Source organism: Adiantum capillus-veneris, chromosome 3 (assembly GCF_014529385.1).
Source record: "Adiantum capillus-veneris isolate H3 chromosome 3, ASM1452938v2, whole genome shotgun sequence".
In the NCBI taxonomy this organism is placed as follows: Eukaryota; Viridiplantae; Streptophyta; class Polypodiopsida; order Polypodiales; family Pteridaceae; genus Adiantum; species Adiantum capillus-veneris.
Window position 1 is genome coordinate 144551665 of NC_140933.1, and position 15508 is coordinate 144567172.

General features: G+C 39.6%; 2 protein-coding genes across 2 annotated transcripts; both read right to left on the bottom strand.

Moving 5' to 3' along the window:
* Positions 1-11863: 11863 nt before the first annotated feature.
* LOC147461855 (uncharacterized) lies at positions 11864-12517 on the bottom strand. The gene has a single exon (XM_086506553.1). It carries the CDS (start codon positions 12515-12517, stop codon positions 11864-11866), a length of 654 nt encoding a protein of 217 aa, XP_086362679.1.
* Positions 12518-12570: 53 nt separating this feature from the next.
* On the bottom strand, positions 12571-14322 carry LOC147461856 (uncharacterized). Its single transcript, XM_086506560.1, has 3 exons — positions 14179-14322; positions 13786-14085; positions 12571-13710 (listed from the first exon to the last, which is right to left on the bottom strand). The coding sequence occupies exons 1-3, from the start codon at positions 14320-14322 to the stop codon at positions 12571-12573; spliced, it is 1584 nt and encodes a 527-aa protein (XP_086362686.1).
* Positions 14323-15508: the final 1186 nt, after the last annotated feature.

Below are 15508 nucleotides of genomic sequence, written 5' to 3' on the forward strand. Positions count from 1 at the left end.
CTAGTGGCACCACTGGTTTTGGCAGCAACATAGCATCACATCTCTCTCTCTCTCTCTCTCTCTCTCTCTCTCTCTCTCTCTCTCTCTCTCATGTGTGCACTGTGTCATCTGTGTCGTCAGGCTACAGGGAATACTTGCCTGCAGCAGCATGAGCATGCAACACATGTCCGGGTAGGGGGGAAGGGGGAATATTATCCCCCTTTATATATAGTTGCTAACTTGACATGTGTAAAAATTTAGCAGTTTGCGTCTCAAGAATCTGGTCAAGATTTTACAATTTTAGTCATTTAAAAATACATTAAACCCTTTTTTTTAACAAAAAATGATTGAATGGAGGAGTGGAGAAGAAATGTTGACCAAGTTTGGATGAGCAAATGACCAAGTCTCTCTCTTGCGCACATGCATTGGCCTGAAGCAATTGGAGTGAGCTACATGGAACACACACGTGCGGCACGTCCTGGCAAAGGGAGGGGAAGGAGAATCCTTTCCCCCTTTATATATGGTTGCTAACCTGACATGTGTAGGAATTGAGTAGTTTGCATCTCAAGAATCTACTTGAGATTTTATATAATTTTAGACGGTTAAAAATACATTAAACCTTGGCTTTTATGTGGTCAATGATTGAACGGATGAGTGAAGAAGAAATATTGACCAGCTTTGGATGAGAAAATGAGCAAAATGGGGGCTGCTTTCTCTGAGGCTGTTAGGACGCCAGGTTTGAAAACGACAGTGGCGCTCCGAAAATAGTATGATGCTAGCTGCTTTCACACTAAAAGGCGGGATGTTGACCTCTCCAGTCCTCCTCGAGATGTGTTGATCTATGTGGTCCCTAAGTTCAGTCCCCTGGAGTCGCCTCAATCCCTTCCACCACTCAATGCAAGCCGTCCTGCCTAGTTGTTATGATAGGAATGGTCATCATCAATTCTTGTGCGTAGAAAGACAGTCTCTTCCACCTCCCTATCTCCAACGCAAAGCACCATTTGTCTGCTTCAATGTATGATTTCTCTCTCTCTCTCTCTCTCTCTCTCTCTCTCTCTCTCTCTCTCTCTCTCTTCCCCCCCCCCTACACAAAGTCAGATGGCATTGACAGAAATCGCATGATTCTCTCTCTTTCTCTCTCTCTCTCTCCCCTTATGTAATGGAAGGGTGCCTTCAACAATTTTAGTCACTTAAAAATACATTAAACCCTTTTTTTTAACAAACAATGATTGAATGGAGGAGTGGAGAAGAAATGTTGACCAAGTTTGGATGAGCAAATGACCAAGTCTCTCTCTTGCGCGCATGCATTGGCCTGAAGCAATTGGAGTGAGCTACATGGAACACACACATGCGGCACGTCTTGGCAAAGGGAAAGGAGGGAGAATACTTTCCCCTTTTATACATGGTTGCTAACCTGACATGTGTAGGAATGGAGTAGTTTGCATCTCAAGAATCTGGTCGAGGTTTTATAATTTTAGCCGGTTTAAAATACATTAAACCTTGGCTTTTATGTGGACAATGATTGAAAGGATGAGTGAAGAAGAAATATTGACCAACTTTGGATGAGAAAATGAGCAAAATGGGGGCTGCTTTCTCTGAGGCTGTCAGGACGCCAGGTTTGAAAACGACACTCGCGTGCCGATAATAGTATGATGCTAGCTGCTTTCACATTAAAAGGAGGGATGCTGACCTCTCTAGTCCTCCTCGAGATGTGTTGATCCATGTGGTCCCTAATTTCACTCCCTTGGAGTCGCCTCACTCACTCCACCACTCAATGCAAGCTGTCCTGCCTAGTTGTTATGATAGGAATGGTCATCACCAATTCTTGTGTGTAGAAAGACAGTCTCCGCCACCTCCCAATCTCCAACGCAAAGCTCCTTATGTCTGCTTCAGTGTATGATCTCTCTCTCTCTCTCTGTCTCTCTCTCTCTCTCTCTCTCTCTCTCTCTCTCTCTCTCTCCTTATGTAATGAGAGGAGGCCCTTCAACAATTTTAGTCATTTAAAAATACATTAAACCCTTTTTTTCAACACTTGATGATTGAATGGAGGAGTGGAGAAAAAATGTTGACCAGGTTTGGATGAGCAAATGACCAAGTCTCTCTTGCGCGCATGCATTGGCCTGAAGCAATTGGAGTGAGTTACATGGAACACACACATGCGGCATGTCCTGGCAAAGGGAGAGGAGGGAGTAACAAATTTTTCATAAGGTGCACCTCTCCTCTTTGTGCATAGCTTGTGCTGAAGGTTGTGAGAGAGTGGATGTATTGAGCGTGCATCTTTTTAGTGTCTCTTGTGCCCTTCCATTTTGGGTATTTTTGAAACTTGTGTTTACAAAAAGAAACAGAGTTTAATGTACCTTCAACCGGCTAAAATTATAAAACTTGGGCTACATTCCAAGCTTGCCTTGAAGAAAATCAATAAATTTTGCAAGTGTAAATGTAAATACTGACAATTCTTCAAGTATCAATGTTACTGACAATTCTTCTTGTTTTAAACTAAAAATTGGAAGAGTTTTATTTTTGCCCTTATTTATTATATTACTTCAATTAGGAAGAACAATATAAGTAGATTAAGCATTTCATATCGTAGAATTGACTCCCCTTTTTAAAAAACAATATGTAATTGCTTATGGAGGGTTGCCAACATGTTAGGAAAACTCTCTCTCTCTCTCTCTCTCTCTCATGCCAATGTCCCATGCGAGAGTGTAATAGATGTTTGATAGGTCCACTTTCCTCTTTGTGCACAGCTTGTGCTTGATGTGGAAAAAGAGTAACCGAGGATGTACTGTACATCCAAGTTTTTAGTGCCTCTCATATCCTTCCATTTTGGGTCTATTTGAGACCCGTGTTTACAAAAGAAGGGGTTATTGTATTTTTAACCTGCTAAAATTGAAAGACATGGCTACATTCCAAGCTTGCCTTTAAGAAAATTGACAATGGAGAGGGGTGCCAAGGTTTATGACAAACTGTTAGCCCCAGAGGGGTTTACCTTAAGACTGGGGGGCAGCTCATGAGAACTGATAAGAAAATGCAATAGAGCAGCAGGAGTCTTAAATTGGGGGGAAGAAACTAGGTACTTTAAGAACTCCATTTTGCATTGGTCCCTCTGGTTTTCTAAAGTTGTAGCTCCACCACAAACTGCCTATTGGATTGAGACAGCTAGGAAACTGAATCATAAGGGTCTGAAGCGACTTGTGCACTTTTGGGATAGTGGCGACGAGAGTTGGAAAACCATTGACCTTCTGGTTACCCAGTACCAACTTAATAGCTTGGAGGTTTTGCTTGTCCACAAAGTGATGAAAGAGCTTGACAATTTAGGGATGCCAATCTGTGATTCGGAGTTTGACTGGAATGCCTGGAAATGGTTCGAAAGCAATCTCTTTTGGAAACCGCATCCTAAAAGCATTTATCAGACAATGATGCATAAGAAGAATTGGTCTAGCCCCCTTAACAAGATATGGAAAAAACAATGACCGGAGGAAAGGTGGGAGCAAGCAATGGAGAACATATGGAAGCCAAAGATTCCTCAACACATGAAGGTTTTTTTATGGAAGGTTATTTGGGGTGCTCTTTTGACGGGGGTGAAGATTCAAGATAGAGGGGTTGGGTCAGATCGATGCTTGGGGTGCAGGATGGCTAGTGAAGATCTGGGCCACCTATTCATGGATAGCCCAACTATCAAAGGCCTCGCAGGGAAAATATGCAAGTGGGTCCAAAGAACATGGAAAATTAGTTTTTTCAAGACTGACCTATTCCTTGGAGGTAAGAATTCAGATAGCCCTACCCTCCTTGTCAGCACTCAAATCGTCAAATACTTCTTCTTACATAATGTATGGCAAACAAGGAATCACCGTGTGTTTGAAGGAGGTTTTGAGGTGGCAAGCTTTGCAGATATTATTCAAGAAAGTAAAGTGCTAATTTGGATGCTCGAGTGCAAGCAACACTCCAAGGATTGGTCTAGGACTACTTGTGCCTTGTTTTCAGCAGATGGAATGCCTAGGTCGGGGGAAAATCTTGGCCAGGAATAAATAAAAGATCTCAGAAGGACAAGATTATGGACCTTGTGTGTCAAGGAGGAGGGGGTGGGTTGGTAGGGGTGGCTGCCCTAATAGCCGATGTAATTATAGTCCCTGGATGATGTCATGGCTCAACAAGAGCATGACAAGACCTTGTAATTTTTTGGGTTGTTCAATATAATCTACTCACAATTGTGAGTTTTGCTATAAAAAAAATTTGACAGTTCTTCAAATTTTCACCTAAAAGCTAGAAGAGTTTTATTTGTGTCCTTATTTATTAAATCACCAATTAGGAAAAATAATATAAGTAGATGAAGCATTTATTATCTTAGAATTGACTCCCTTTTTCTTGAAATAATATGTCATTGCTTTTGGTTGGCTACCAGGTTGTTGGGAACTCTCTCTCTCTCTCTCTCTCTCTCTCTCTCTCTCTCTCTCTCTCTCTCTCTCTCTCTCTCTCATGTCGGTGCCCTACGTCATGATGTAACAAAATTTTGATAGGTGCACGCCTCCTTTTGTCACATACAATCATTAGGGTGGTAAGAGAGTTACAGTGGATGTATTGAGCTTCCAACTCTTCTACATCCATCACGCCCTTCCATTTTGGGGTTATTTGAGGCCCATGTTTACAAAAAACCGGGGTTTAGTGTATTTGCAACTGGATAAACTTACAAATTTTGGGCTATATTCCAAGCTTGCCTTCAAGAAAATTGGCAAAATTTTCCAAGTTTTAATGTAAATATTATCAATTCTTCAAATTTTGACTTAAAAACAAAAGATCTTTTATTATGCCTTTATATATTTCCAATTTTTGTTGTAATCCAAGGTTTACTATATTTTTAATAAACTAAAATTGAAAAATCTTGGCTAATTTGCAAGCTTGCCTTTAAAAAAATTGGAAATGTTTTGCAAGTTTTAGCAGTAATTTCTCAAATTTTGGCATAAAAACCAAAGTTTTAATTGTGTCCTTCTTTACTTCGAGTACAATTTTTTTTAGCAAGCCTAGCAAATTATTTCTATTAGGAAAAATGTTTTTGGAAAGCCCTATTTGAGACCTCACATGCCACATGCTTATGTTGTCCCATATGAGGCACAGGTGGTGCCATCTTGACTGCGAGACCATCTGACTTTGCCTCTTTGGGTGAAGTTGTAACATGTAGTGTGCACGTTCTCAAAGTTAGTAGAATAGCTATTCATTTAGGTGCCAATCACAAGGTTTTTGCTCAGCATTATCTGACGTGTGGAATCATGGACAGCTTAGCATGTGCTATTCTCAGGACTTCTTCTTCTTTTGCTTTGTATGGTTCATGGTCCATGTTTATATGGGCACAATGTTCCTCAATGTGATGAGATGGCCGTGTGATGGCACCAATACATATACCTAGTTATGGGTTACGCTTCCTTGTAGATAGCCTTGTGAACTGGTATGGTCAGTTGTGTTTTTTCCTCATGGCAATGGCAATTTCTTGGCATGAGGCTTATTTATTGGTGGTGGTTTTAATTTATTAACCCTTCTGAGTATTGCTATAGATATTAAAAGTGATAAAATATCAAAATAGAGTTTCCCTTCAAATTTGAGAGCTCTCCGTGGATTTGTGTAGAAAGAAAAGGGGGGTTTCTTTAAAGCATTCAAAAGGAAAATTAGAGCCACGCTTCAAATTGTCTTCAAGAGGAAAAATAGAGTCATCCTTCATCGAGCAGTGTTATGCTTCCAGGGCTCCTCTCTCTCTCTCTCTCTCTCTCTCTCTCTCTCTCTCTCTCTCTCTCTCTCATGTTAGTGTTGCAAGTGAGGATCTAAAACATTCTCAATAGGTACTTCCCTCCTCTCTTCGCAAAGCATGTCCTCGGGATGGGGAGAGTAATCTTGGATGTACCAAGCATGAAACTTTTCTACGTCTATCATCCCCTTCTAGTTTGGGGCTATTCAAAATCAGTGTTCACAAAAAACCAAGGTTTATTATGTTTTTAACCATCTTAAATTGTAAAATCCAAGATAGATTCTAACTCAAGGGGGTCACGACAATTAAAAAATACCTATCACGTGAATTCAACGTTGTGGATTATTTTATTATATACTTTTTTCACAATTTTACATACAAAAGGGTGTTGAAAAACTATTCTTAAAAAAATAAATTATAAAATGAATAAAAAAATGCTCCCTTTTATTGGTGAGAAATTCACACCTAAGGATTTTATAAATAGTGCTTGAACACACGTGATATAGGTTTTACATATAGTGACCTCCCACCGAGGATTACAAGCTTACCTTGAAGAAAACCAACAAAATTCTGTAAATTTTAGTATAAATACCATCAATTCTTCAAAAGAGTTTTCAGTGTGCCCCTTATTAACTTTAAATTATTTTGATCATGAGAAAAGATTTGGTGCCGCCTTTGAGTCCCCCCCGCCCAACACACACACACACACACACACACACACACACACACACACACACACACACACACACACACACACACACACACACACACACACGTGCTTTCATTTTGAGGCTGTTCGAGTCTGGTGCTAGATAAAAAGTAGGCTTTAGTATATTTTAAATGGTCTAAAATTACAAAATGCCAGCTAGAATCCAAGTTTTCCTTGAAGTAAACCACTAAAATTTTGATAGTGCATATACGAACAATTCTTTAAATTTTCAATTTTTATGGCCATTGGCATTTGAAAAGCAAAGTTGAGCCACCCAAATTTGGCTTTCACACAAGGATAAATAAAGTATGCTTTAAAAGAAAAAGTAAAGTCAATCCCTTTTTTTTAACTTGTCAAATTGAAAGCTCAAATGGTTCAGATGTTCCAAGGTTCAGAGAAATAAAACATTTTGCAAAGTTTTCTTTGAAGTGATCGTATATGTGACACGTAATGCCTTCTCCTTGCTTGAAAATTTTAAGCTGCTTCATATATAGTATAGATATACCGAGATTGGGGAGACCTAATAGTATAGTCATATATAGAATAGATAGAAGGGTACCATTTCCCAAGTGATTGTGATTGTTGTTTGAAAGAATAGGGAGCCCTTCAATACCTAGCACGGTAGACTAAGTCAACGGTCATTTTCATTTTAGTTGTTTTAGAATGCTGACCTAACCCTTCGCCTATTTTATTGAAACAATCAAAAACTCAATAATTAATTTGCTACAAGACTTTTATCATGGTCTTCCTTGTAAGGATTGCATCAATTTTGGGTCGATTAGAAAACCTTAATGTTGCTACCCAAATGAAAAAATGGACTAAATGTTTGACAATTGACAATATGCTTAGATTTTTGGTTAATTAATAATGTTAGCTGCTTGCTTAAACAGCCTTAAGAAGAAAGGCTGATTGCCAAATGGCAATCGGCCATTCAGCCTTAAAGAGAACTAGTATGTGACCCGCGCGTTGCTGCGGTCAAGGAGTATCATTCAATTTTGGGTAGCCCCCCTCCCCCTTTTTTCAAAGGGATAACATGTGTCAGTATTCTTTATGCATCCAACTCAAGGTAGTGACAACCATACCTTAAATTCTTTATTTATGTGCAATAAGATTTTACATGCCTTATGGTATCAACCTAAATCACATCGACTTTGTGCGACAATAGAAAGTGCATAGAGAATTGAATGAATGTAACAACTATAGAACATAAACTTAAAAGACTGCATGCTTGGGAGGGAGAGAGAGAGAGAGAGAGAGAGAGGAGAAGAAGAACATGATTTTTTTAACTTTATAGAGAGAGAGAGAGAGGGAGAGAGGGAGGGAGAGGGAAACTAAAAGAAAAACAACAATCCACTTCCATTATCATAAGTAGTCTTTCCAAGCATAACATAATATTTGTCTCTAAAGAAAAAGTTTTTTGAAAGCCACTAAATTTTAACTAACAAAACAGTTGCAACTTCAAAACGAAAACCTTCGGGATGTTGTATTTGGTACCCGTAGAACCCATGGGCCCACACAACAAATGCTCCTAAAATGATGACGGCCCTCATGTAGAGTGTACAATATGATCCTCCAATTTTCAAACCTATCCCTATAAGAGTATTTTGCATTGGCCGGCAAGTGATCTCCGAGCTCGGGAACCCGTATGCGAGCTGAACCTACACTATGATTCAAAGACACACTGATTTGAAAGTATCCTTGTAGTCCACCAAAAAACTCATGTACTTCCATTAAAATGTTATCACGATAATAGTGATTCCTGCAAGCCAACAGGTTAAGTACAATAAGTTTAATAACCAACCAAAACATTAGTAAGCATTGTGCTTCATTGATGTTCCTTACCTAACAACTTCAAAGCTCTCAACAATATGTACTACATCGTGCGTAGTGAGTGGGCCTCTCCAACCAGGTGGATCTACATGAGAAAATTGTCAGTTTGAATACCAACCTGAAAATTTTACAAAGGATATACTTAGATGTTACCATAGATATGAAATGGTGAATGATGAAGCATCCAGCTAAATGTAGATAGTCTCCAATGCCTTCTTTGACGTGGCATCTATAAATAGAACATTTCAACCCCATCCAAGAAACATCATAAAATCAACTTTTCATGACCATCGAAGTGTATAGAGAATTGAATCAACATGCTAACTATAGTATGTGAACCATATGCTCGTGTGAACCAAAAGAGCACACTATTAATACCACTACAACTCTTAAATATGTGTCAAAATCTTAGCTCTCGATCGCTCATAGACATGTAGCATAGTTGTTACATAAATCTACTCGTTTATGTATACATAAGCCATAAAATTTCAACATTCCCACATAATGACATGAGAAAACATGAAAAATATCACACATATGTAACAACTTAAAATAGAAGGCAACACTTAGTGTTGAGATTTTGATGTCTTTTTTGAAATGATATAACTCCAAATGCAATACCAATAAACCTTCAAACACAGAAAGATTTTATTCATAATTTACATTGTCCACTCCATGGAAAACGTCAAAACTCTTAGGAAACAAACAAAATAATTAGTGGCAAATGATGCTTTGGTGGAGTTTCAACTGGCACTATATAATAACTATAATAATGTCCAAATTTTCTACATCATACATCGACGACCCGTTTTGCAAATGAAATCCCACAAACTCTACCATCTTGTTTGAACCTTCCACAAGGTCTACATTATACATCCTTGGTGGATACACATCATAACAGGGGCCAAATGGTCCCTAATTTTCAAATCAAAGGGTTTCATAGGAGGAAGTTTGTTGTTTGCAAAACGAAAACAAACTTGAGGCATGTGCATATGCATTAATACAATAAAACATCTAGTTGAAGTGGTTTGATGTGCATGACCCCAGTCTGAAGTTGTCTACAATGGTCATTACGTCAAACTAATAATGGGGTCTAAAAAGTGCCTCCCTATTATTTGAGAGTGCAAAAAGTGAACCAAATCTAAAGGAGCAAGACAATTCCTACTTAGTTGTAGTGACTGAAACCTCTTTTCTAGCGACATGCTACCTTATGTCCCCAAGCCACAAATGTAGTACTTCATATTGTTTTGACACGAATATCAATCTCAACCAAGGTCTCAAAACTTAATTTAAGTATAATCTATGGCTTCATGCAATGTAGATCAAGCAACACAAGCATAAAACCAAACGAAACAACATGTTCATTAATTTACCCTACCAACGTAGTTCAAAGCAAGGTATGCTTTAGTACATCAAGACAGTGAATCCAATTATGACACAGAAGTACGTGCTTCAATTATTTTTAGTATCCAAGGTTGAAGGTGCTATATGGCACCGGCATTAGAAGCTCGAGCCATCTTTGTCATCAACGCATTCAATCGATTTAGGTGGCCCTTGAGCCGTGTCACCTCTCCTTCTAGAGCAAGGACTTGGTCCTTAAGTGCATCAATTTGGATTCCGATTTCCCTATTGGGCATGTTTGAGTTTTTCATTGATTCAAATTTTTGCTCCATGCGCACCAGCATGTCGAGTTAGATCTCCTCAACGTGGGTCACTCCGCCATTGCAGCGTTGTGCACATAGACGCACCTCATTGTAAAGTTCTACAATTTGTTGGCCGTTGGCTTGGTGAGCCACCTTTAAAAGTGCTTCCAAGTGCCTTTCAAAGTCCAACTGCCTGGACTCACTACGGGCAAAGAAGTCCCATAATGCAACCATGAGTTGGTCGTTCCCACCATTTACCACAGGATCAACAGAAGGGGATCCCACACATTGAGAATTTTCTTTGCCACTCGAACATTGGCAAACCTTGGAGGAGTGGACTCGATACCATCTGACTCGGTCTTAACAATGGCATTGTTATTAGTGTTTTCCATAGTTGTACCATTAAAAAGTACATCACAATGCATATAAAGCTAGATTATGTGTTAAATACCACGAAGGAGGCAATCCCTTGCACAATATTACAAACATAGCATCTTATCTTACCAAAAAAACATAATCTATACAAATCTTAAGAGATGCAAGTTCAGGAAAAGACTATTTGCCATTTGTTCTTAGATTTTTCTCACACTTCCTAGTAGCATGCATGATTTTTCTCTCTTCCTCATCGCACCTCTCTCTCTCTCTCTCTCTCTCTCTCTCACACACACACACACACACACACACACACACACACACACACCATAGCAACCTATCCTCTCAAAAATGTGAGGACTATTGTGCTCAAACAAAAATCTCTAAGATATGAATCTAATATCTTGGATCCCTCGAACTCAAATTCCAAGTCAAAAACTCTATTGCATAGATTTAGAAAAGTCATAATAAGCATCAAGACATTCAGAAATGTATCTAGATATTCAAAGAACATTGCTTAAAATGGATCACAAACATGGCAAAGTTGTTGATATGTTTGTCATAGAAACAAAATCATTCAAGGGCACTAAAGTGCCACAAATGATCTAAGGGGCACTATCAACGTAGCTCGCTTCATCATGCAATTGGCAATTGGCTTGGAGTTTCTTCATTCCTAAATTAAGGATTGTTTTTCCATCCCAAGGTTGATTATCTCCTGGATTAACAAACAAAAGTAGTGAAAAAGGGAGATTTTTTTAAAAATAATACAATCTAGTAATTAACAGGTACCAGTTATTGCAGCTATGTATGGAACTGCCAAACATGCAAGTTGTTTAGGCAAGTAGATTTGGTAGATCAACTCAGAGAACCTAGAACTCTGGAGGTACTCCCAATCATTGGGAATGGAGTATCCTTCATATCTCGCAAACCACTGAGCGTCATCTTCATCTTGGGAAGACACACACTCCTTCCTTACCGAGTAGACACCGTACTCAATGTCGGAGGAGTACGCCAAAATACGCAATGTAAAAATATCGATAGGTGGCAACTTCCTAAGGTCCACAACACAAAAAGAAACGAAAAGAATCCATGAATCTTACTTTATGCCAAGATAATTCCTGATTTCATGCGCACACACCTGGTCTTGTAGTGCTTGCGGATGGTCCTAACAATTTTTTCATGCAGCAAAGGTGTGCACCAAAAATGTGGCTCTGCTTAAACAAAAAGAATATCAAGGTCTCAAAAGGAACACAATAAGTCTCCACATAATGCCTTAATGGTGGACAAAAGCATACCAGGATGTGGATGAACTTCTACATTTAACAAAAAGGACACCTCGGAGATATAAGAAACCTGATCCATGATCTATATAGAGGAAGGAACAAAAACCTTCACATGACATAGTTTAGTATATGTTATGGAGAGAAGTAGAAAATTACTTCATGAAATATTTTATGGGTTGAAAAATACACAAAGAGGAAGACAATGATAAGAAGGATTGAAGCCTTCATACGGCATTGTTTAATATCTCATGGTACACAATGTTTGTTGTTATTGCAGTTGCTTCATTCACGTCAATGTCACGTAGGAGAATCTTCACTCCAGTAGAGCTGAACGTGCACATGACAATGCAACATACAGTTGTCCATGAGTGAAGACCAGTGTCACCAAGTATAGGCCCAATACGGCAATGCTTTGGCCCTGTGACTTATTTATCGTCATACGAAAAGCCAATCTAACTGGAAACTGTCTTCGTCTAAGAACAAATGGTAAATCGGTGACAAAATGCACAAAACATATTCGAGGGATGAAAACCCTGGTCCCAATCCATGTACCTGTAATAACTTCTGCCTCTAAAACTCTACTGTGAAATGCCTTGCACACCAAGCGTGTCCCATTGCATAGACCTCGACTTGGGTTAAGGTTTTGCAATAGAATTATTGGGGCGTTTATCTTTAACTCCAAGCAATGTGCTGGAAATCCACCACCCATGTTTATCCCATTTAAAAACTCCACAAAGTATAAGAATGAATCTTGCATCGAACTTTCCACCACAGAGTCAGCACTAAAGTATTGCACAACATCACCTTTCATTGCATACAGGGCCTTAGCATTGAGAATATCAACATCTGAGTTTTTGGGAGCAAGGATTGCTCGCTCTTTGAAGTATTCTGCATGTCCCACATCTTGATCCAATTCTAAATAAATGCAACCTATCAATACATCTAGTGAAGATGAAGAAAGCACCATGTGACGGGGAATTACCATCTTTTGTTCATCATCACTTGTCAAAGTCCCATTTCCTACATCCATAGCCATTCTCTATAGGCAGAATTTGCAACATCACCATCTCCCACACGCATGTTATGTGTCAATTTAAGGATCTTCACATGATTCCATAAGTGTGATCGACAAAGTGTAGCATCAACAATGTCTGCAAGTGCTCCCTTGAACACCACTTTTAAGATTTGCCTAAAATCTCCCCCAAGAAGTAACACTTTTCCACCGAATGGCCTTCTTGAGCACATGATATCTTGCAAAGACTTGTCCAAAGCCTCAAAGTCATATCGATGCATCATAGGTGCTTCATCCCACACAATCAACTTGCATAGTCTAAGTAGTTTAGCAAGTTGAACGTGAACAGGGATATTGCATGTGCTACAATTATCGAGCTCCAAGGGTATCTTGAACCTGGAATGTGCAGTGCGTCCATTCCGTAGTAGCAATGCTGAAATCCCAGAAGACGTTGTGGCTAATGCAACTCCTCCTTCTGCACGTATGCGTGACAACAAACAGTTGTACCAATAAGTTTTTCCAGTCCCTGCAGGCCCATCTAGGAAAAAAGTAGCCCCACCATCAACAGTCAGTCCATGCAAAACTGTGTCAAAAGCAATCCTTTGATCTTCATTTAGAGTCCGCTCCATTGCATGTGACATAGATAGCTCTTGTGTGGTATCAAAGCATTGTTCTTGGAAAAGCAAGTTGTTTTCATCACGTGTCACAAAGCGCTCATCAGGCATTGGAATTCCAGGATATTCAGTTAAACTTTGCCCAAATGTACCAAGAATGTTATGCAAATCTCTCAACGCATATCCTTCAGCAACTTGTGCACATCCATCCAAGGACTCGTATCTTGACTTCAATATGTGCTGATAGTCCTCAGACAAAAAATGTCGAAACCTTTCCCATAAGAGATGAGGGGAGGAGGGCTCACAAAACAATAGAATGGTCACAAACAAATGTCTCAAGCCTGTATGTGTACTGCAAGCTTCCTCCATGAAGCCAAACCATTCCCCATCATCCTCCAAGATACCTCTTGCAATGCATGCTGCCTTGAATGTTGGGAACAATACGCCATTTACAGTACGCAAATCCTCAAACGATTTGCATCCTTTACAAATAGTCAAAAGAAAATGGACATAATATCGTTCACCTGCAGAGGGCTGCACAAAATACATCCGCCCAATAGGGTACCCACGACATCTCTTCGTTCATTTTTTGGAACCAGAATTCCACACCCACTTTCGAGGAAAATAAATGTACAAAGTTTCGTTTGCATTAGGATTCTCCAAGTTACATGTGAACCACTCTTTCAAAGTGGTCTTCTCTGCACCCTCTCTTTGCAAGACATCATTAAGGCTGTCATTATCTTGAAATGTCACCATTTGACCACCTGGAACATGCATGCTCAATCTCTGGACAACTGGGGCATCTTTGTGCAAAGGGAATTCAAAAATTCTCCAGCAAGCCTCAGATGCGGATACATAGCGACCATCTGTATACATGTTTATCTCATCAACGTTCTCCCTTTCTGTATCCTGTACTGACGTATGGAATCTTACAGTTGCCCTGTCATGCCCCTTGTAGATGTACTTGTAGACATACTTGACAGCTGAAATTGTAGATCATACCTCAACATTGATATGTGCATTAAATAGTGTTGACAAAACAGGATTATATGGCACAACCCATCGGTTATCGATAGTAGAACCCCTAACCTTGGCGGTGAAGCCATTGTTTCGTCGTGCATAAATGGGGTAGCCATTATTATACATGCTTGTTTGCTCACAAAATGGACGTGGATATTTTTTGATACAATGCCCATCAACCATGCAAGGTGATGAACTATTGAACCCACCACATGGGCCATGAATGTTACAACTAACTATGATATCATGCAACATTGGAAATCGATTTTTATCTGGTAGCTCTGCATAAACCATCTTGTCGTAGTCAAATACTGATTGAGGCTTACATCAAGGATCTAGAATCAATAATGTATGAGAATGTGGCAAGCCTCTCTTTTGGAACTCTACGACAGACATGTAAGCCACCACTTTCCCAAAAATATCTTTCTTCAAGATGTACTTCATCATGCTCGACTGTTTTAGGAAGAAAATCCTGGTGGTTATCTTCGGTCGATCGACGGAAACCTGTCTCGAAAGCAATGCCTCATTTACTTCTGGCCATTTAGGGTTACATGTGAATGTGATAAATAGGTATGGCTTTCCCTTTGCACGGACAATTGCCATTGCATCTTGATACGATTACATGTGACGAGGACCGATTATAAAAGATGAGGGTAAGACAATTCTTCGACCCACAGACCATCCAATAACAACATCACTCTCAGACAAATGCACCATGTCAGCCAAGCCTGCATACAATTCTGCCCTCAACGTCTTCTGATTTCTACGAACCCATGCAAGGAGACACTCCTCGATGGCACAATATGCATCGACCATAAATTGCTGAAATAAACAACCCCCGCGAAGCAAGCATGATTCTGTAGCAGCACGAACTTGTAGCCGATATGCATAATACTCTCGTTGAGTGACACACTGTCGACCAACCAAGGCATACAAAGGGCCATGCACATTAGCATAAGGAATCTTGACATGCCACCCATCTTCTCCCCATGGAAACAGAAGAACATAAAGCAGTGGCATGTACAACCTGTGTAGATTTGAAATCCTCTGCAACCTTCCATCTTGACAATGTATCACAATGTCTCGATGGCCAGTTGTTTGTACTTCCCCTTGACCTAGCATAATGGCAGCAACCTCATTGCCAACAGGTATTGAGTACTGCCTGAAAGTATTTATATTCTCACAAATTGTCATTTTGATCTCCACACCAGGGCTATCACGCAACATTCTACCAACATTGTAGAAGGCATTCGCATATGGATTACATGATCGCATCATCATTGACAATGCTTCAAGAGTGGAAAAATCCAAA